This window comes from Anopheles moucheti, chromosome 2, assembly GCF_943734755.1.
Source record: "Anopheles moucheti chromosome 2, idAnoMoucSN_F20_07, whole genome shotgun sequence".
NCBI classification, from domain to species: Eukaryota; Metazoa; Arthropoda; class Insecta; order Diptera; family Culicidae; genus Anopheles; species Anopheles moucheti.
Window position 1 is genome coordinate 93,512,608 of NC_069140.1, and position 24,190 is coordinate 93,536,797.

At 42.2% G+C, this 24,190-nt stretch overlaps 2 protein-coding genes across 4 annotated transcripts in view; one reads left to right on the forward strand and one right to left on the reverse strand.

Moving 5' to 3' along the window:
* The window catches only part of LOC128296740 (atypical protein kinase C), a 104,483-nt gene that overhangs the window by 13,366 nt on the left and 66,927 nt on the right, over nucleotides 1-24,190 (reverse strand). For all 3 annotated transcript variants that reach the window (XM_053032223.1, XM_053032224.1, XM_053032222.1), the window contains one exon: nucleotides 16,741-16,791. In XM_053032223.1, the coding sequence (XP_052888183.1) occupies nucleotides 16,741-16,791 (51 nt within the window). The remainder of the gene's footprint in view (nucleotides 1-16,740; nucleotides 16,792-24,190) is intronic.
* LOC128296754 (uncharacterized) lies at nucleotides 20,833-22,252 on the forward strand. Its single transcript, XM_053032237.1, has 3 exons — nucleotides 20,833-21,656; nucleotides 21,736-21,937; nucleotides 22,010-22,252. Exons 1-3 carry the CDS (start codon nucleotides 20,833-20,835, stop codon nucleotides 22,250-22,252), a joined length of 1,269 nt encoding a protein of 422 aa, XP_052888197.1.

A 24,190-nucleotide genomic window follows, 5' to 3' on the forward strand; every position in this document is an offset into this window, starting at 1 on the left:
GCGACGGAGTGGAACCGTGAATCGTGAACTGCGATTAAGAGTCATTCGGAAAATCAAGGCTAACCCAAACATCTCCGACTACGACTTGGCCAAAAATCTTAACGCCGACCGCTCTACTGTTCGGCGAATCCGACTCCGAGAAGGTTTTAAATGTTTTCGAGCAAGTAAACATCCCAATCGAAACATGGCCAGAAACCGAGCTCGGAAGCTGAACGATCAAGTGCTTACCAAACCGAATAGTTGCATTTTGATGGACGATAAAACCTACGTGAAAGCCGATTTCAAACAAATCCCGGGTGTTAAATTTTATAAGGCTTATGCTCGCGGCAACGTCCCCAACGATAATGGTGTGAAATTTATACCAAAAACGCAGAATCCACCAAACTGCTCCCAATGAAACAAAAACTAAAGAAAAAGGGTGCATTAACTAAGGATATAATACAAATGAAGAATTGGTGGAATTTAATGGCCAGGACAGTGACTGAAGCAGCTGTGCGGCGGTTGATGGGCGGTATAAACAGAAAAGTCCGAGAATTTCTTCGTAAAAGCGAAGTGTAATTTTTTTCATATTATTTTTTTAAATATGTAATATTGAAACCTATGATTCATTCATACAAAGTTCTTCAATTGGATTAATGGTATAAAAGATACCCGCTGTGCAAAGTGCCCCATTTCTAAATGAACCAAGCCTTAATTGCATAAAATTTCTGTAACAATAATTTTTGAAAATTCACCTACAGATATACACATTATTAAGGGATTTCACATTAAAATTATAATAACAAATAAATAATAATCCTCATTTAAATGTTTTAAGCAATAAGGCGTGGCCTTTCTTCACAAATAAAACAAAAACCCCTTTTTAAACGCTGTTTTGCATTACAGGACATATTTGCAACAACAAAAAAACGTCCCTTTTAATCCTCGCAGTCCACATCTCGTCTACCTTCCTTCAAAGCACTTGCTTGCAAGAGAACTTATCTTCAACTACACACACACACAGCATCCGCCGTTCGTTCGCTTACACTTCTGGGAAATCCAATAAACGCAAACTAGTCGGTCGAAATCCGCTTGTCCGTGTAAAAACGCTCCGGTCACCTTTTGGTCCGAGACTCGGAGACTTAGTCCGAGGCTCTATCATCACCAGCAAGCCATTTAGCACGATGAGTAAAAGGTAGACGATGTATAGGGAGGGAACAACAACAGCAAAAAAAAAACAAAAAACAAACTACAACGTGAACCGGAGCCTTCCGGCGGAATGTACACCGAGGCTTAATGCGCATCCCTCTCGCAGGGCAGCTTCACTGTAACCGCATGGACGGGATAGCGCGTATCAAAAGCTCGCCAGTCAACATCCCACCAGGATAAGGATAATTGGATTAAGTCAATTAAGCTGTTAACTGCCTAGAGACGCGCGTACCCACAGAGTGGAAGCGTTCCGTTGCGATGGAGACGGGAAAAGGCGGAATGACGCGCCCATGTGTTCAAGGAACATTTTTCCTGCGATTGAAAACGACCTCCAATAGACACACTGCAAGGCTGAAGGGGAATATAGCAGGTAAATTAAATGATTGATGATTTCTGACTTTCTCGCAGCTCGAGAAGGTTGGAGAGAATTTCCATAAAAAAAAATTGCTTTTAACACAATTATAGTGACTGGAAGACGGCGAGAATAAAGCTCTCTGAAAGACTTACAAAATAAATAAGTTATTGAAAAGAATTTTTAAATCATAAAGACTTTATGGTTAGAATCTCCCGTAATGCATTAAACTTTAAAACCCAAATGGTAGCGGCGGAAAACAGCGGATTCGATAAGAGGATGCAATTTATTCTGTTGTACATGCCTAAACGGACCCACTTCCTGAGCTCCGTACACCCTCTCACTCTGATGTAATGAAAGCTCTATGCACTCGCTGTAATTTAGCGAGCAAAGTGAGGAGAAAAAAAAACCAACCTCCGAAACGCCGAAACCTCGCTTTCCCCGAAAAAGGGGTTGTGGTATTAATTTCCAAAAATTTGCTCACGGCTCACGAAACGAGCTCTGTCTGCGCTGTGTGGCAATCTGGTTTTCCTGGTTGCCCGTAACCGGACCAAACACATTTCGTTATCCACGATCGGGAAGTACATTCCGGCTGGTGATATTTAACATTTCACATTCTCATTTTTACCCATTCCATTACCAACAATTTCCATCTTTCGGGATGCGTTGGTGTTTGCGGATGAACACTTTTCACCCGAACGTACCGGAGATGTGGATGGCGCCCACGGTGGGCGCAGCAGGGTTAAAGGCAAAAATTAATATTCCATTACTGTTATCCATTCGTTACCCCACCCTCACGGGAAACCCTGTTTCTCCTGTTTCATTGTATTCTCTTGTTAAAGTGCTACCAACATACCCTAGTGTAACGTGGTAAGGGGGGATATGATGCGATATTATATCGAAGCTTAAAACTGGAGAACACCTCCCTCCGATAAAATGCAATTTAGGCGATGTGCAAGGAGTACGAATGCGTTATCGAATTATGCAAGCCGAGCTGCACGAAATGTATTCCATCATATCCACACAAAAACGCCCGGCAGTAATCTCAAAATAAATCTCATCAAGTAATTTGGGTGCAAACTCGGGCAGGCAAACACAAAACTATTATAAACTGATAAAACTTTTATCGCAAAGTATAATGCTCTTATTACCAGATTACACTATGGGCGCTTCATAAAAATTCATAAAAAAGCTTTAAATACGGAAGCTCAATTCACATGATTCTGATAAGTTGTTTAGCACATATAAAAACTGAAAGTTTAACCCAAGTAGGTCTACACACTCCAACTGCACACAATATAACTGTAGGAACGGGTATTAACGAAAATGCAAGTTCCTTTTATTTCATGTGCATCCGACATCGGTCATTTCCCGAAACAGACTGACTGATCCTTGCTAACCCACTTCTGACAACCGTGTTGCCAGCTCTCGCCCCAAATGTCACAAGGACAGGGTGATTCATTTCCTACATAACCATTTAAAAAAAAAGCTCACATGTATGGATACACATTTTAATAATTGCTTGTACGCATAATGTATTCTCTGCTCGATCAAGACTGGCATTACGGGCATCACGTCCCTGTTCCGAGGCCCCGATGTAAGCTACGGAAGCACGTTGGCAAATCGAAACAAAAACAGTGCATCATAAAATTCACCATCACACCCTGGGGACACTAACAACAACAACAACAAAAACACTTCCGATCCGTTGCAAATGAGATTTACGCATTTTCGTCCCACGCTTTGCATGGAGCATAAAGTTTTGGCATAGTTAGTTGCAGAGGAGACGGGAGCAACACCATCATTCCAGTTTCCAGCGCCACCGAACAACCCAGCTCGAAATGGCTCGAAAGGCAAGCAACAGCAAAAAAAAAAAAAGAGAAGCGATGTTCCATTTAATCGTCCCGTGCTTCTAACTCGTTTAAAGCTTCGTCTTCGGCTTTATTTCGGGGGGGGGGGGGCGTCCGGGGAAAACTGTTTTAGTTTCCAAAACTGATAACAAGATTTAGCGACCTTTCGCCGACCACACTTGAACAATATTTGCGAGAATGAACGAACGGCACGGAATGGAATGGTGGCAGGAGGGTTTCGGTCGCATCGGCAACTTCCGCACCGCCCCACCGTTTGTAGCGCCGCTGGAGGGGCTGTGTTAAGTACATTATGCATTAAAAATTCAAAACCCTTACTACTGCGGCGGACGGGCCGGTTGGAAGTATGCCCTTTTTCCGTACCGGAGCAGCACCGACTAAAAGTCTAAAGTTTCCTTTCGTTTGATGGCCAGGTACTAAATTCATAATCCCCCGTTTTCCTGTGGGATGCGGATTAAATGTGCGCCAACCGGTTGCCGGTCGCACACAAATATGCAGAGGAAGACGACTTCTTAAGCAGAACCACAAAAAAACAGGCCCTGTTCACAGTGTAACAGTTCGTCACAAAGCCACATTATAGCTTACTTTTTGGCAACGTTCAACCATAGCATATGGTTCAAGCCGTCATTAAGCCAAGTCGATGAGCGCCAAACCTGACGAACGGGTTAAAAGGATTTCCACTGCCTAATCCTGGGCGGGGAGCAGAGATGGGGTGGAAATCCGACAGTGGGACAAATTTGGAGAGCTTTCCGTACCGACTTCGGCAGCGTGAGAGCGAGACGCCATCTGGCGGCCGTTGACGGTAATTCATCTCTTTAATGGATTCTTCAGCGAATGCCACAATCAAAACGTTACACAGAAGCCACACTTTTTGCAAATTCTCTGACGCGTGGTTTCTCTGATGCCAGCATTTAAGCGTACGGTGACGAGAGCCATTCCCGTTCATCCTACACCACGCGAAAGTATTATGTGCATAAATTATGTGTGCTCACTTTTCCATCGTCCGCTTGACAATCGTTCAACGAGCTTGCGTTGATTTGAGGTTTCCATCTGCCATGTGGAACTACAATTAACCGTCGGTGCCGTCGGGGGGCGACGATGGCAGGACCAAAGCAGGGGGGGAGAATGGAAAAATTAATTTATCATCATATCTGCAACTAAACCAACTTTTACTACCCGGCAGCGTACGGCACTGGCGCTTTTTGTCTGGAGATCTCTGATTCAAAGCTCTCGGAATAAACTCGCACTCGTCTGTCGACGCACACCGAAAAGAAAGCTCTTTAATGCACACGAATACACACTGCCGATGATGAGTGGTAAAGGAAGCATATGCTCGATGGTTCCATGCGCGCTATGAAGTTTATGAACGGAACTTCTGAATGTGGTGATGTAATGCACCACTTTAATTCGAACAACGGGTGCATTAAGCACAGTACAACAGCATCTTTTTGCGAACGAATGTTATCCGATGGTGTATTGTTGATTACATCCGTACGAATAAATACTTCGCGCACGTCAAACGCATTCAAACGTTCAGTAGAAACTTTGATGAGAACGTTGACACAAAGATGAACTTCTTAACACATCATTATGGCCGCTGAAGGTCCCCGAGAGTTGTCTGGCCGTATTCGCTTGATTTTTTGGCTTTAATAAAGATTTCTTTTCCTTACAATCATTTATATTTCAGATTACCTAACTGTACTAATTGCTTGAAACATGTCAAAAGCCAACTCTCTGGGGCAGAATTCATGCCTGAGCTTGAGCCTGAGGACCCAAAAATAAACAACGGAAATAATCTACAAGTCTTGCGGGAAAAAAATTACCGTACTTTAGCGTGTATAACGACCCCTTTTTAGGTAAAAAATCACTAAAGTCCAAGTAAGGGGGTCGTTTATACTCGGGTAGTAACTTTTCTGTTCTAGCTTTAAGGATTAAAGACTGTTTTGTTTAAGAAAAAGGATGGATTGATAAGACAGGGATGAATCTGTGGTTTCAAAATGCTTAGAACAAAAGACCTGGAGATCTTATGAAAAATCAGTAGAGGTCATCTACCAGCAGAAGTTTAACAGATTGTTGCTCAGGCAAAACGTTTCTGGAAGTCATTCCTGGAGGTCTAACCAGCCTGCTGCAACCACTACCATTTAAGGGTTTGATAAGTGAAGAATGGAGTAAGTGGATAACAGGGGCTGATTCGAATCTGACTCCTTCTCATTACTGCAAAGTCAGGAGTCAGCGAAGCGATTGCCGTCAAATCCTTGAAAAAATGCGGAGTCAGTAGCAATCTTAATGGAACTGAAATGTTTAAAATTGTGATGACGGGGATGATGTCAATGAAAATGTGTATGAAAACACCAGTGAGGACGATATGAAAAAGTATTATGAGTTGTAATGTTCAAAATTAATTGTAACAATAAAATTGTTCCAATTGTTAAAAAAAAAGAAAAAAAAACTTTTTTTCCAAAAATCTTAGATAACTCATCTGGGGGATAACTCATCATCTCAGATAACTGGACATGAATAGACAAAACAGGTGAGTCCCTCTGTCAGCTAGGACACTAATGAGCTTCTGTAACTAGAAATTCGTCAACTTTTTTCCACTTTTAAAAATGCTTGAATTCTGGATTTTAAGAAATCCCTTAAATTGTATCAACTTCAATGTAGTTGTGATTGTAATATTCAAGAGAATAAATCAGTCTTATGTTTTCTTGAAAGCCTTGAATACACAAACTCCATCACTACACAGCATATTTAATTATCACAGACGTGTGTATTTACTCAGATGGAAGAACTTCATTAATCGAAAAGAGTCCACCAGAGACTCATGGCTGGGTTCTACAGAATGATGATGTTTTCGAAAGAAGGGCCTGATGATGATGCAAACACAAATATTCCACCGAAAAGCTTACGAGTAACCAAACATGCGTAGCTACACAACGCAACCTACATTCAATTGTCGATCAATACCCGCTGCAGAATCAGATTGCTGTTGCATCACCTGTTTGTAGGCTGAAATGGGTGTTTTGTTTCGTGGAAAAGCAGCTCGCAACCATACCATACTGTACCAATGATTCGTTGGAGCCACCAAAAAAAAAGAAAAGGTGATACCACGTGTAGCAGTACCGAGAAAAAGACGACAGCCTGATTGAGGTCTAATTGAACGGCTCTCAGTGTGCTTCAGAACCATCCTCAAATCAAATTCCAAAACAATCATCTTTCGACACACCAGTTGCTTTACTGCGAAACGGGAAAAGTCCTGAGAAATGGTACGAAAGGATTGACGTGCTACGTTCAAAGGCGGAACCACCTTTTGCTGGATTGTGGTAGCGATCGGCAGGGCAGGGGGGTGTTCACCATTGTGGGAGGAACAAATCAAACATCAACAACCATCTACGCGCCAAAGTCTTCAGGTTCGTGGCCCCTGCTGTTCAAATCGCGATTGCTCAAATTTACATAGAACAATCAATCGGAACAGATGCAACAGCCCAATGTCGATCGCTCCAGGACGACTTCACCGATCCATCATCTCGTCACCAGTGGGAACACCGAAACACCGGTGGTTCCACATTTTGGGGAGATAGCTTTTTTTATTTCCACTAGCAACCAGCAAGAGATGGTACGGATTTTCGGAAGCAATGTTGTGTTTGTCTTTGCCAGTGAACAGTGCGCTGGTCCGATTCGGAAGTGCTCCGTGCCGGGTTTGACGCGTTGGCGCTGGGGTTCGTAAAAGTTTCCGGATGTTTGTGCTGGCTGATTAATTTGCTCTTCGGGAAGTGAAAAGCAGATTTGTTCAATTGATTTTTCCGACGTCGGCCCGCAACAAGTAAGGGAAGGAAAAAGTCTTTTTCAAAAGTGTGGGGAGACACTATACCAGTGCCAACATGCCATCCTTTTGGGGTTCAACCCAAAATATTCATGCAGGTCGAGCGAAAACTGGCATTAAAACTCTATTTGCTCAACAATTTCTGAACTAATAAATGGAGCAAAGTAAAAACGGCATGAATTCCATTAATTCTTCTCCCCGTTTTAGTTGTGCTTGTAGAGATGATTCTCCCTTTCAAAGAGTTTTAGTTCTATCGTTCGTTGAGTGCAAATGTTTGCCTTCCCTAATACGGATGCTTTATTTAATTGGGCATTCAAATTAAGGACCTTGTACAAGCTGTTACAGGAAAGATTTAAAGTTTTCCATACACTTTCGAACCAATACTAATGAAGCCTTTTTACTTTAATATTTGCCGAAAGCACGAAAATTAAAACATTGTTGCAAATCGAATAATGGAGTACTTCAATCTGGACACATAGGAGTGCCACTAGCGCCATTAATTAACACCAAGATCAATCGATCAGAAGATCAAAGTGTGTGGCAAAGTATATAGCAGCCAGGGTAGGTTAATTATAGAGGATGCTACGTGGAATTACCACCCTATTGAACGGTCCTTAATTAAATGCAGTGTTACACGCGTAGCAATTAATTTGAGTGTGAGATTTAACACATTTGACATATGCGGTTTTGATTGTGCAAAAAAAAAATGTGTTTCCATGACATCCAAACAAATGAATTCTGCCTTATATAAGCAGGATAAATTGCACAATTTTCATCCAGTTTCGTTAGGCTCCCTGTTCAAAGATGAAGCTCGCATGGGTCGAAAGCACCCGGATCAAGTTCCTGAACCACATTTCACACTACACCGAGCGTTCCGACTTCTTTGTCATTCTGCGCTATTTTGAGAAAATTTATGCGATCCATTACAATGCTCGCGGTTGGCGCGATCGTACCCTTTGGTACCTGTACCGTGCAGTCTACGGACTGATCTACTTGAGCTACGTCTACAAAACCCACTGGGTAGTGCATCACTGGCAGGACAGCATGAGCAGTGCGATCATTCTCGGTGTGGTGTGGTACTTCAGTGCAGTTATCTTACGCGTCGCGATCCTCGAACGGCACTATCCATTAATGGAACGGTTGCGAACCTTTCTGAACGATCGCACCTACCAACGGGACATACCATGGGCAGTGGCAAAGCGTGCGAGCTTCTACTCGAGCACCAATCGGCTTGTTCTCGCCATCATGGTTATCAACTTTGCCGAGATCGTATGCTTCACGGCGACCAACGTGATGAAGTTGGAGGACTTTATGCTGCAGTTTCGGGGCGCTACCTTCGGTGGCTGGCCGGTACAGGTTGTGTACGGTGTGCTAACGATGTGCTGGGGAGGAACGTACTGCACGGGCTTCATGATGTGTTATTTGCTGATGTGCGTCTTTAAGCTGGAAATTGACATCCTGCTACATTCGCTGGAAGACCTTGGTAAAAGTCTGGTCGGTGCTCAGCAAGATTTGGATTGGATTGATGGCGGAGATACGTTTTGGGACAATATTGTACAACGACTAAGGCCACATATGTACCGACTGGAGGAGTTATTGATGTAAGTAAATTTAACTGTACTGGACAGGTCAAGAAGTAGTCCTATTTCCGACCTTATTTTCGCAGCCATCTCCAGCAACTTAAGGCCATTATTGGACCGATCGCGTACGTGCAATACTATAGCACATATCTTGTCATTGCGGACTGTTGCTTTATTCTGGCCTCGCATGGCCTATCCAGCTACTCCATCGTTTACGTTATCTCCATGATGTTGTTACTAACCGAATCCTTCTTTCTGTGCTATGGTGTTGAAAATTTGAGAAATCTAGTAAGTGAACGTTTGTGGAGTAGTAGTTGGATCTGTGATTTAACGTTTCCCCCCTTCTGTTCTTCAGAAACCACGCGTTGCCTCCGTTTTGTACGACTTCGATTGGACGCTCCAAATGCGAAGCTATAACCAACGGCACGCACCGCAATATCGCCACGTTAAGCGTACATTTCTGCTGATTACGGCCCAATCCGACCGAACAATCCATTTCAGCTTTGCCGGCATTGGTGAAATCTCCATGAACAGCTTTGCGGAGTTGTTGGAAAAGAGTTACTCGATGCTTACGTTTCTGCTGCAATTTGCCAAGTAGAGCACAGCACACAATTTCACTTCGATGTTTTCAAAGCACAACGCATTATGTAACACCGCAACATATTCGCATAAAAATGCCCTTTAGCTTTTTTAGCGATTAGTTTTCCTTCCCACACTGTCACATCGTTCCGCCAAAGGTCTCGCAAACCGACTCGGGGAGTAGAAAAAAGTAGCACATCAATTGTAGAAACCACTTTATTTGATTTATCTACACGGATCTTCCGAGGATCTCCCTTTTTACTCGGCACCCATCCTTATATGGGCATTCGAATGGTGGTGCGCCTTTCCGGCAAATAAAGTGTCATAAACAAATTTCCACTGCAATTTATATGCTCCGTGCCTACGGGCGAAACCAACCAGCAGTATAGCCATGTACTGAGGACGTACCAAAAAAAAGCTTCAACTTTGCCCAAATCACACACACTCACTCTCTCTCTCTCTCTCTATTTTCACATATTCGCACATTTCACCCCAAATGGATGATCAACATATTGGAACATAGAGAGAGCTACTCGGAAGAACACCAGCACGTTATCGGAGGTGGGCGGTTTTTTTTGTTGTCAACGTTCAAGTTTTTTCCGTTCGCCTTTAGCCTGGAGCAGCTTTTTATTTTTTGTTCTATTAAAGTCGCCTTTCACACCGCCGGCCCCACTTTATTGCGAAACTTTCGCCCATTTTGTGCATTTAGTCCGAGATCCGGGCTTAGGAAATCGCACGGCCTGGCCCCGGGCCAACGGAAACGGACGATGGACGAGCGAGAAGAAGCAGTTTAGATAGTGGAGAAGGTGAACAACGGTTGGCCAAACTGTGTACCATTTATGCTTGCACAAGCGTATCCTTACCACACACACGACGAATTAAAAATTTCCCCTTTTTTTGTTCATCGAGCCGCTTTCGTTATTTTTCACACATTTTATACATTTTGCGATGGCAGTCAGAAACGAAAAAGAATCACAAATAGATAAGCTTTCATCGTACGTTCAAAGCTGTGAACTTTTCGTTGGCAACTGGATGCACAATTTGCATACGCATACGACGACGGGCGATGGTTTGTACGTGGTGCAAAATTGGTTCGCTTTTATCTGCGCACCAAGGAGAGCACAACACATAAGCGTTTCGACTTGTTTTCATCACATGCCTATAGGGCCGGGAACATGTGGCTGGTAATATTTGATCGTCTTAGTGAAATAAAAATATTTAACTCGTGAAGGTTAGCTAAATGTTATGGAAAAAAGAAAGAAAAGAAATTCAACATTTTTTGTTTAACTAAACCCTTTCTGTGTCAAATAAATAACCAAAAAAAATACTAAAAACACTCTACCCGACGAGTGGACTGAACGTTAGTTATACGGTGCAGGAGATTGATGTGCCCATGTTGCCATTATTTTATCCTCAAATAGCAACAGAAGAAAAAAAAAACACCAAAACCCGATTGCAAAAACGTAACATTTTGCACGTAATTCATGGCCGCTTACCAAAAACAACATTCCGCTGATCGAATAGTAAACATCGTCACTGGTGTTCATCCTCCCACGATAATTCTCCGTTACGCACAAACGGACAACACGGACAACATGGCGAAAGCGAATGATAATCAATAGGCGAACATGTTTAATTTGCACGTACGTGTCCGGCTGCTGATAACAGTCGAGCATCAGACACACTTTGCCATCACTACACTCACTGCGTCCGGTAAAAAAAACATTTTCGTTCGATGTTCGGCAATGTTTAATTTATTTATTTTATATCATTTTGTGATGCTCTCTGATTGGCTTGAATTAAGTTTGACAGCAAAGCTTATCTTTCCCCGGATATATTTGCGCTATAGCAGTCCTTGTTTGATTATTAGGTTTTACTTTATTACAACTAAGGGGCGTTAAATGAGCTATTCAGAACGAGAACTCTTGCAAATTTACAACCGAACAATTAAATATGATTTTCCTCCAAATATTTAAAAATATTAAATATGTAAAAAGAAAGTCGTGTAGGGTAAGGTTAACCATAACAATAATTATACTTGTCAAAGTATTTGACACAAACTGCCCATCTGGAGGATCGGAGCTTGGAACAAATGACGGGAGAGGGCGCCACCAGCAATGCAATAAAAAGGACTGCATTTCGAGGATCGCGTCCTATTCCGGTTGCAATCGAGAAAAGACCAGTAATACATTTTGAACGTCTCTGATTATAAACGAGGCTGTTAAAGATCTACTGAGAATATCGCAAACTTTGCAACAATACTTAAAACGATAATATTTAACACCCAAACAAGACATTGAACATTTCACTTTACGCGCCTCAAAACACACAAACATAAGGCACTATACGCATATAATTACTGCATCGCAATTACGACCAGTTGAGTAAGCAACATTCCGTGCTAAATTTCCTGCAATCTTACATCGCTCCAGCGCTTGTACGACATCGGCTATACGGCCGTCACAAAACGCTCGAAAATGAGCCCCAGAAGAAGCCTACCTTCATCAGACAATCTGCCTTAGACAATGCGCAGATTACTTCCTTCCGCTAGCGAAGTTGCTTCCTTGTTTAGATAAATAGATGGTTCGTAGCGTTGCTGATTCTAAGGGATAAAAAGGGGCAGTCGTCCGGTAGCTACGCCGTTCAGTTAGCTTGGTTGCTTTTTGGTTCTGATTCCGCATTCCCACAGGCAACCGGAAAATTGGTCAGCATAATCTGCTGTGCATGCTTCGGTTGCCAGCAAGAGAGATGATTTAATTACAATTTCAAGCTCATAACAAAGCCGATGGCTAGAGCGTGCTTACCTGCAGCATAAACACTGCCACACAGCAAGTCCATCAAATGAAGCTGAAATTGAACAGCCAATCTCCCAACTCATAACTGCATCGTAGCAACACAATTCTGACAGATTGCATGGAATTTTAGGCTTCAGCAGTCCAGTTGATGCCGAGCCTTCTTTCTCCAAATCTCTTCAATAAATTAACCTTATCTGACTGTCTGCCTGAAACGGAATTGGCATGGGGGTGTATAGCAACGAGAAATCCCAGATGTAATTTTCCTAGCTCTCACAGCTCCAACAGCTAACCAATCCCTCAAACAGTACTCACTCCAAGGTATAATAACACACTGTGCATTGTTTCGCCAAACAATAACGCCACATCAGGACAGCTGGAAGGACTTTAAAGTGGCTTCAAATCGCTGCTTCATGGTGATGCCTCCATCCCAATCGTACCCAATCTCATTTAAAGCTCTCGGAGGCAACTCGTCCAGGACATTCTCGGAACGGTGAATCCGTTAACTGGATCACTGATTCCCGTAAAGAGGCCACGTGTTACCATGCACAGCTGAAGCTGAACAACAGCCGTACGCGAATGAGCAAAAACCCGATGAACGAGCGCACACATGGCCACGATACCAATCAACGTCAATGTAAATCAACGAATACCATCGGTAAGCGCACCGCTTTTTCCACGTGCACGGCCAGCACAGCAAGCAGCAGCAGGTCCATCTGCATGTGCGCCACCACGCCTCCAAAAGCGTCTAAACCCCAAGAAATGAATAAACTATCACTCGAGACGACACCCGTCCTATCTCCGTCCTCCCAATCCCGTCTGGCAATCGCGTCTCGTGAGAACAAGCGGAAAACAAGGCGGCTTCTGCCCGTGATTGCGCCACTGATTTTCCATTGTGTCGCCATAGACGGACAGTGGGGCTCGTTAGCGCGTTGCAAAGGAATCGGTTTAATCAGTTGGAAAATCCCCTGTCGGGATGCATCGCACCGGGATACACGGTCGAGAATGGGACACAATATTCGCACGCGGGACAGCTACGCACGGCCCTAGCTGTACTGCGTACATTGCGCCAACCCCAGGGAAGTGCGTATCTATTAATTCGTGCGATGGAACCGAAACACACACTGGAGTGGGGCGGGTATAGTTTGGATTCAATCGGAGCGCAATGCACTGTTCTAAAGGATCGAAAGCATGTCTCTATGTGCTAGACCTCGCTAGGGCTTGGCATGATCCGCGCTAAACCAACGCACCGAAGTCATCGTTAGCGTTTGGGCTGCAACTTCAAAGAACGAAACGATCGATATCGTTTGCGAGATTTACGAGATTCTTGCGGGTCGATTCACTACATCTGTGAACAAACAGTGGTCAAACAATGGATTTCTGCATAGAGTTATGTGACTTTAACAATCTTACACACCATTTACAAAATCTACTAACTCCTATTCCTTAACCAACTCTTTTATCTTGAAGTATACCTAAAGAGGATAACAAATGTTACACACAGATGCGATATTCCCTTCAATTACTTTAATCATTCATTTGTCAACCACCTTTACGGAGCTTCAATCTTAACCTTAAGTAATAATTTTAAGTTGAAAGTTGTAAGTTTACATCTTTAGTTATTAGACAGACATTCATAACAAAAAACCTTTATTGGATTATTCCGCTATATATGGCTTCAACCGCATCGAGAGATAGTATTCCCTACAGATATACAGTTTTAAATTATATATTTGCTTTGAGGTGAGGTTTGCAATGATATGCGCGTACCGACCCACAGATCAATTCCACCTAAACGGATCGACCCCCTTAGTAGCGCGGAACTGAAGATTATATTTTGATTGCGATACGTTGCGTTTCATTTGCATTGCGTGTCGCAGTCGGCAACACCGATTGTGGCATACTGTTGTGCGTGAAGGAATCTACGAAATCCACACTCCCGCGGACAAGGGCAAAATTCCCTTTGCTATTTAACCGCACCACGCAGAAAACGAGGTTAATTGAAGCGTGCACAACCAATTCCTCGCTGATGTTTGTATGTTCTCGTCGGGAAAATTTCCTTTTCAGCTCGTTGCGATTCGCGTGAGATTATCACCCCGTTCCGGCACGGGGAAAAGGCACAACGCGCCCACGCGCCAAGGCAACATTAATGCGGCATGCGTGAGTTGACGTTTACCTTCACGCAATTAAGACGCTTCCTGCCATTGTCGTTCGGCGTAATTGCGTAAGGTGTTGGATGATCAATCATGGGTTGGGCCAAAACAATAAAAGCACAAAACTAATTATTCAAGGCAGTATCGATGCACTAAATCAATAACCATTTCCGTAGTATATAGCTTGACGTAAATGTGCAAGGTTCGTTGAAAATGTCCTTCAAAAATGATTTTTTTTTCTTCGAAAATGTTCATTACCCAAAGCCAAGTTTAAGCATAAAATAATTAGTTTAAATCTACATCTACTAAACGTATCTCTTAAGCAGGTAAAATCACTCGAACATTTTATAGAATATTACCAAACCTAATTCCTCCGCTGACGTATCCAAAGAAGTACAAACTCTTTGCTATCAGTCCAACTCTTGGACTATCCTGGAATTAAATTCTAAATTCAAGGATTTCCATAAATAGCAAGTCAAACCCTATCCTGATGTTATACGGAAAAGGAGAATTATAAAAATTCAGGACCCGACAAAACGTTCAGTATGGCTTCAAAACCACCACAACCTGAATAGATTAAATCGACGATCGATTTTCCAAGACACAGATATCCAATTAAGCCAATGTAGGCCAATGCACGACAAAGATATTAAAATCGAAGTAGGACCGCTACTTTCGATACGGAAGAACAATAGTAATTTAGTATTCTAGTGATTTCAAAATTGACATCCAAATAATGCAAAATCAAAGAGAATCTACTGCTTCCGTAGATTCAGTTCGTCAACCATCAGTTGGCCATAAGTTCATTGTATTCCGATGAAACTTCAACACTACATCCTCAGGAGTTCTTCATTCAAGGACATTAGAGAGTTTAATCTGGATAGATTTCTAGAACTAGGTCGTGTCCTGTGGAGATCGGCACACCTACTTCTTATTCAATGGGCGACTATTCTTATTATTCACTCCTCAAATCACGGTTTTATATGGTAAGACTAATCTTATCTCAACATTGTTCAACATCTATCACATTGTTAACTCATGATATGCAACACATTTGTTTGTATATTATTCAAACAGTATATCATAATTTACAATTACCATCCCGTGACTGGCGAAAAATGGGATAGGACACAAGCGATCTACAGAAAAGTATACAGACCGAAACGACTCTGGCGGCACCCACTGGCAACAACTGCAAGCTGTTGGCGTTAATCGAAGGCGGAAAATAGACGATGAATCACAGCACCTGGCGTGGTGTTCGTGCGAAGAAAACCTCCATGCATTATCCCCTTCGCTATTTTGCACGCTGAAAAAGCTTTTCTTACCAACCACTATAAACTCTATTTTCACGGCGCACCGATGGCACGAATGCGCCAAGACGATAGATTTTTTTCTTCGCTACACTACCTCCCGGCACGGTTGCATGGGGTGGCAGCTGCAACGGAACCAGTTTCAGAAGAACGTTGCACAGCGCCGGTATGATTTATACCGGAACTAAAATTTATAGCTTCTAACCGCGTAGAAGATGGCCTCTGCTCGCTTTCTCCCTATGGTGTGTGTGTGTGTCGGTGAAATGTCGCAGAATTTCGGCGTAGTTTCAATATAGCGCACAGCCGCCTGCCGATATACTATCGAAAAAAAACACGGAACACACAACCCTGCGGCAACTCACCACGATTACTCGGTCAGCCGAATCCACCCGAAGGCTACGATAGCCTCACCAAACACCCGGGTGGAACCGTAAGTAAAAAGCTTATTTTCTTCACTCTAATGAAGATCATGAAGCTAGTTATGAGCCCTTGTCGGTCGTTATGCTGCGACGCCGTTCGCCGAAGCTGTCCGGGGTTGCGACGGACGACTGTAGTAACAGTTGCAGTTGACTATTTTATGATTATGACCGGCGGCGCTCGCAAAATTTGATGGTGGAGTGCGCAGGAAGCGACCGTAAGATGGCACCTACCCGCCAAGGCAGACAAGCTGCCATTGCTATCGAGGTAAAAGCTTCATATTTGGAGCCAGCAGTTGATATTCTGGTTGCAATAGTTGGAACGCATTGTACCGAAACGGCCCCATCGCACCAGGGGCGGCAACCTTCTTCCGATGTCCGTGTGCAACCGATTGCAGTTGACCATTATTTTTAGGTCGAGATGACACAGATGCTATAGCCGGTTTTTGGCGAAGAACCATTTCAATTTCCGCCAGCCCCGTCTTCTTTTTGCCGACAGCCCCGTACGTACGTACCATACCAGCTGGAATGTTAAGTAACTGTGCAAGTGAATGGAGTCGGACCAGTAGATAAAACGTAGATCTTCCAACAGGAGGCGACAGGGAGCGAGCGTGCACTGTCTACCGCGCAATGTTAACAAACGATTATTATTAAACGGTTCCGTGGAGCACGAGCTACTTACGGTCTTCACCGACGCAGGACAATCCCGGAGCAGACGGCACATTTGGAAATACTGTAACGAAAGAATTACGGGAAGAACGTTAATGGATGTTTTATCCGATTGGTTTTTTAAGTTTTTTTTTTCATCTTAAATAACCCACAAAGCTTATTTTACAATGAGATGGTAGTTGTCTGACGGAATAAAAACACTTAAATAGTTAGAAGAACACAACCTTTGCATATATTCCTGTGTGTCCTTTGGCATTTTCATTGAAAACATTAAATTTTGTAGTGCTCAGCAACTACCTTCTCAAGTTAAAACATTGCAGCAGCAGCACTGAACGGTTGCAACCTCTCCACACAAATTGTTATTTTCTCCCATGCTATTCCGTGCAGTTTCGTCGTCCAATATAATTCCTACCCACTTGTACAGCGAAGACGTTCTGGCGGTAAATAATACTTTTCAAAATTGATTTCACCTCCATTTTCTCGCGGTTGTTGGGTGCATTAGAGACCGTAGGTCCCTTGGGGCAAGTTTTCTGTCGCGGTTGATTTGGTGTGGAAACTTTCCCACGATGTTTCACAATCTACTTTACCTTGTTTGATATTTTATACTCATGAGATGCAGTAATTACCCCTTGACGATTGAGATTTTGAAGCAACTTTTTGAGTACCCCGCACACCGTTACATTTCAGATTCTTATACTTTAGTTCACTTTTCTTGACTCTGGCCAAGATATCATCATTTTCTACATATAAAACTATTACACTAAAAATAGTTTATGTGCATTTACATACAATGCATCTTGATATGTTCTACCACAGATCAACGGAATCATGCAGTGGCTATGAAAGTAATGTATGAATCATGCACAGTTGCAACAAGAAAAATTAACACAGACACTATCAGCTCTCTACCAAATCTCTTACCATTCTTCTTCAAAAGGCAGCGATTTTCGATAAAGCGAAAGCATAAATTAAGCTTGAAAGCTTCCATAACAAATTGATAGCAATTCATTGCACCGGTATCCTCTTTTTACAGCTCTCACAGCCACCAATAAAGCTGGAGAAACGAACGCAATTTATTTCTTTCTTTTTTTTTAACTACCTGCACTGCAACTTTAGCCCAGTTTTACCTTGTTCTCGCACAAGAAGAAGGTATGATTCTGTGCAGAAAATTCCGTCGAGAATTTGGTTCGTTCGCAGAATGTAGAGGTTTGTTTTTTTTTTTTTTTTGAGGGTGGGAGGGAGAGATCATCATCATTTGTCGCCGATTTGGCAAAATTGAGCCAAATGTGCATGCGATAGCAGTTTTCTGCTCTACAACTTGGCGCAGTGTGTGGTGCAAGTTCGCTTGCAATAAATATCCATTATGAGCTTACATTAATTTTTCCTACCATTTGCAACGTGATGTTTGATTCTATCTTTTGCTCAATGATTTGTGATGATTCAAACATGTTTTTTTACAAACATTCTTATTCCCATTCCTTATTTCCAGCGTTTGCCAAGGGTCTAAACAATACGAACTTAAAACTAGCTTAAAATTAATCCTATAGCTAACTGAAACTAAAATAATATGAGGAGAGTCAAGGCTTGTAGCATAAGGTAGAATTAATAAAATATTACGTTGTTCAGTACGTATTTGTAATGATTTTATGATGTCCTGAACAAGGGTATTTTCTGGTATATACGTCCTGCAAATATGCTTTAAAGTATTTGTTTCATTCAAATTGATTGCATCCGGGTGGTGATAAATATTGATCCTTTTATCCGTATTTGCACAAAATACGTGTATATTTGAATGATTCTGATAAGCTATTCAATCTCCATTCAACTCTTTTGTAGGCCAGATTTTTGTACTGTATTACAAACAAGAAAACAAAAGAGAAGAAACGAAAAAAGAGTAACAAATCATCATCGTTTAACTTTTCTTTTTCTTTAATTAATAGTATACAGCACAACTTCCAATGCAGTGACACATCTTTGATGTACGTAAAACTCATTGTTTCTCGGACATCATTTCCCAGTGTTGTAGTGTTGTCATAATTGCTGTGCATTCCGTCAATTACATTGCATGGAAATTGTTGCACATGTTGATGTTGGGTCCTTTATTAATGGAGTTGTTTACCAAGGTTTAACTTATGTCGCAACAAAATAAATTTCCTTACATAGAAAATAGAACTCAAAGGAAGTGGAGGGGCGCTGCGAGGGTTTTAGCTCGTAGAAGATTCCATCGAAGATCCCGTAAACTGTTAATTAAAGGCCGCAGGACAGGTGATGAGTAAATTACATCCGCGTTACTATAACCAATAGACGATTTTTTTCATTAAACAAAAATGCACTATTGGTGTGGAATATTGGCAACGGGGTGTCCACCCGAGCTGGTTATAAAACGTCCATACAGACGCTTGATGAACGCAGTTGGTTCGAATTTGATAGCGTTGGTTAAGTGCAGCGAAATGTTTCATATACTTCAGTGGACATCGGCCGTCCGTGTGTGGTTTGGTAGTACATTCCAGTTTTCCGTAAAAGATGCAGACTACTTCGTACTGATTCAACCACTATACAAACTACTGCACATGTTTGCCAATCCCGTGGAATGTGTTAGTGAGTTTGGGTTAGTTCGTGGTGTAGTGGTGCAGATCATTCGATTCTTGGGCTTGGCATTGTACATTTCTTTCGTGTACAGAGCTTATTGGGAAATATATTGCCACACCGATGCTGCAAAATTAATTGTATTTGCTGGAGCATTGTTTACGTACACACTATCCATCATTCGCATCTGGGTACTGAATAAGTACGATCGGGAAATGCGTGAACTGGTACTATTTTTTAATAGTCGAATGTACCAAGAACAATGCGATTGGGTCCACCACATTCGAGCAGAGCTCTATCGACGATGGAACTGGATCATAGTACTGTTCAATCTGTTCACCATCATCAATCAGTTCATTTTCGTGTATACCAATTGGAACAACTCCGAGTTTCATCTTCAATATCGCGGTGCGATTGTGGGGTCAGTTTTTGTTCGAATGATTTTCGAATTCTTCAGCGGTTACATCGTGACATCGAATTTCCTTATCTCTTCTTGCGCAATGCATATTATATTGCAATTGTTTCAAATTGAAATGAACATTTTGATCCACAATTTGGAACAGTTCGTTGATAAGCAACAGCAACAATTCCATTCAACTATCAACATCCGCAACGCGTACGATTCAGTCTGCAAACAATTACACGAAACAATTCGCCGTCATGCCCAGTTACTACAGTACGGCTATAAACTGTCCATTCGTAGATGGAACACTAATTATCTTCTTATTTCAGAATGTTTTCAGCATTTGCGAACATATTTAGCTTGTTTGGACTTTTGGTGTACTATGGAACAATGATTATATTGACTGTCAACTGTTTCTTCGCATCGCATCATCAATTTTCCTCCAATACCGTGAGCTTACTGTCATTTGCCATGTGCATGATAATTGACACGTATCTATTTTGCAAAAGCATCGATAACATCAACGGTTTGGTAAGAGAAACAATTATTCTAATTGTCGTATAATATATCAGGCTCCTTTTTCCAGAACCAAACCCTAGGCAATATTGTGTACAGCATCTATTGGCGAGTAATGTTGCAATTTGCGCATCAGGGTTTACCAATAGCAAACCAGAGATCTCTCCGTCGTAGCATCTGGATCGTGCTACAAAAATGTCAACAGCCGTTGCATATCGGATATGGCGAGTTTGCTACCCTGTCAATGCACAGGTTCGGCGAATTAATCCAAAAAATCTACTCTCTGATAACATTCATATCTCAGTTTCGTTAGTGTGTTGCTTTATCAACAAAACATTTGCTGCACATCGTTTGATGTTACAACACTTATAACATGAGTGAAGAGTGCATGAAAGGTGAAATTCGTTTGATTTATAATTAAAAACTGACACCCATCCACAAGGTATCTCATGTTTGTATGACGGCTCACCATACATCGCACACAGGGTTTGATGTATTATTCGTCCCTATTAATGTACGCCTATTAGTCACAGTTAATTGACCTTAGAACAACACTGCAACCAATGCCTACCAAAGAAGCTAAACCACGTTCAGTCCAAGATGTGTTATCAACAGATGCAGAATGTGCTCCAAGCACTGCTTCAACAATTTGTTACGTTTACCGATCAATCAGATTACTTCGGTCTGTATAGAACCCTGGCAACGATATCTGCCATTCACTACGACGCGTTCTGCTGGATCGATCGGACAATCTGGATCATGTACCGTATTCTACCAATTTTGGTGAACCTATCTTACTTCTACAAAGCCTACCGGCTCGTTCTACTCCCAGAAGACAACACATCGGCGGCCGTCGTTATTGCGTCCATATGGGGTTTCACGGAAGGCACTCTTCGCATCGGCATCATCGAAATGTGCTACGGTTCACTGTCGAAGATTATGACGTTTCTGAACGAACGTTCCTACCGTCAGCAAGATGCTCCGGTGCGCCAACAACGAGCTGCTCTGTTCGTTCAAAACAATCGCATTCAGTTTATACTCGTTGCCACAATGCTGGTAGTGGCGGTCTGGTTCATGACGACGCAGCTTTTTAGCAGAGATGCGTTTATGCTGCAAATTGACGGACATGTCGTGGATAGTACCGCTGTACAAATTCTCTACGGCCTCGCGTGTAACATTTGGGGCTTGATCTACGTGCTTTCGTTTGCAATTTTCTACATCATTATGAACACCTTGCAACTGGAGATGATGATATTGTTGGAAGGCATCACCAGCGTGCAGTCTACGGTTATGGATCGAACAAGACGTCAAAGCGAAATTCTTGAAGTATCTGGACATTCTTCACAAATGCAACAGCTAGCCTTCTGGAATATTCTACAACTGGAACTGAACAAACACATCGCACGGCACGTTAACTTGCTTGAGTAAGTACAACCCGAACGATCACATCCGATCTTACATCCTTCTGTTCGATTTCGTAATATGTACCCATTACCTCTCAAGCAATCTCAAGGAGTTCAGCACGATAGTTGGTCCATTTTCGTTTGTGCAGTATTATGGTACATTTGCGCTGATCGCAGACTGTGGATTCATACTTTCAATAGAAGGACTGTCAACGAATGGCATGATCTACCTCATATTTGCTACCGTACTGATATTCCAGTCGTTCATCATCTGTCGCGGAATCGAGAAGATAAACGATCTGGTAAGTTGCTTCGACGACTTCATTTCATGTCCAATGTATATTCATTTCTTTGTCAACCGTCAAAACATCCAGAATGAATCCATCGGGCTCGCATTGTACGCGGGTTTTAACTGGCCCGAATTATTACAGTATGACCAACGTTTTCACTACCGGCATGCAGCGGTCCGGCACACGTTCATGCTAGTCATTGGCCGCTCGCAAAAAGGTTTCCAGTGTTCATACGGAGGTCTCGGGGGCATATCGATGGAGCGTTTCGCCCAGCTGATGCAGAAAAGTTACTCGCTGTTGACGCTACTGCTTCAATTTGCCAAGTGAAAGCGATACCACAAGTGACCGGTAGCACAATCATCAGTATGGCAAACTAAAATGAATAAGCGGCTATTAGTGATTGTTGTTAGTGGATACGCACTAAGCATAACACAACACAGTAGAGAAGGAAAAAAAAACATTCATCAAAGCCTTACCGATAGTCATATGCACCCAATCCCACTGTATTACTTCATACTATGCAAGTAATTGCTAGTTTGAAATAGCACGGGTGCAGGACTGGTACAACGATAAATGAGAATAATTAAGCTCATGTTTACTTAAATCCAAACCAACACAGACCGATGTCTTTGAAACACATGCACTACAAGCATAGTGGGAAAAGGACGATGTATACTTATCGATGCAACCTGCATGTGACACTAATTTTGAAGTCAATACACAATTCCGTGAAACAATAGTTAATGTATCCACATACCTAAAAAGAAAGAAAAAACAATAAAAAATACATGTTAGTTTTGCACTCTTGCACGAAATTATATGCTTTATTATATTAATGGTTAGTGCATTCCGAAATTGAAGCATATCAAATAAGAAATCAAACAAAATATACATATAGTTCCATATACGTGGAAAAAAAATCTATCAAACACGTCGTTACTCACATAGAAGATAATTTGATCGGTAAATAAATCCCATCAACCGGTACCCATTAGCTCAATCTAACACGCCCATCCGTACCCCGGCAGTGCCCTCGGATAGTGTCGATTGCCCCGGAACTGTACTGTTCCGTGCACACATTGGCACGGAAAGATGATTGATTACCATCAATTTGGAGTCAATAGAGCGAGAGACGCAACGCGTCGTACGGGCGAGAGTTGCTGGATAATTACAACCAAAATTCGGTTCGAACATCGAACGATCGTTCGTGAACAGTTTTAGTCCGGATGGACGGATTTAGACACCGCCAAATGGGGAAGGACCGTGAGAAGCTTGGATCGATGTAAGCCAGGGAGTTATAATTGAGATCTTACACACTATGGCTATGGAAACACTTTCGCTTCTAATCGGATCACTTCAGCTAATCGTTTCGTTGGTAATTTAATTTCAACAACATTGCATAAGGGAATATACGAAAGGATCTTCTGCCGCCCCACGTAATGACTTCTGTTTATAAGTTTATAAATCAATCCGGATAGTATGTTGGAGTCAGGTAAACAGACAATTCAATTCGCACAGCGTGCAACATGTTCACGACGAATAAATGATTCCATTATGAAATTAAGATCCTCTGACAGCAACATATTACAATTTACAATCAATTTTTGCTCTTAATTGGTGCCTGCCCGTCTAATCATATTGTTTTTATTTCACTGTTCTACAAACTGATTCCATTGCTTATTAATAATAATCAATAGTATAAATTAAAGCAACACACAACAGTGCCGTAGTATGGTATTTGATTGTACCGACGGTTTAGCACAACACACACTCAATTAGTACAAACGATGCGTATACTAACGTTCTCCAACTCCAACAACCGGTGAAGGCGTTACGGCAGCTACCAGGTACGACGAACCATAGTAGAGGTTAGCGTCCATGAGGTTCCACATCGTTCACTTCCGTTGGTGGTGGATGCACCACAGCAGCAAAAAATATCTCACACGCGACTTATCGGTTTCGCACTTATCGCTATTGTTTTCCGGATTACAAACAAAACGCGAATTCTCACGAATGATTCATGCCGCAGCGGGAAACTTTTCGCTTTCTACATTTCTATCGCGATAATCACAAACCTGCAAAACGCACTTACAGGAAAGCAACTCTAAACAACTATTTGTGATGAAGAGCACCTCACTTAAACAATGTATACAAACTGGTGCACTGTTTAATGGCGATCCCGCACCTTAAATCACTGACTGTGGTTTATAAAGCACAATTGCAACAGAGGCCATCATTATTACTAACGAGACTCTACGGATAAGA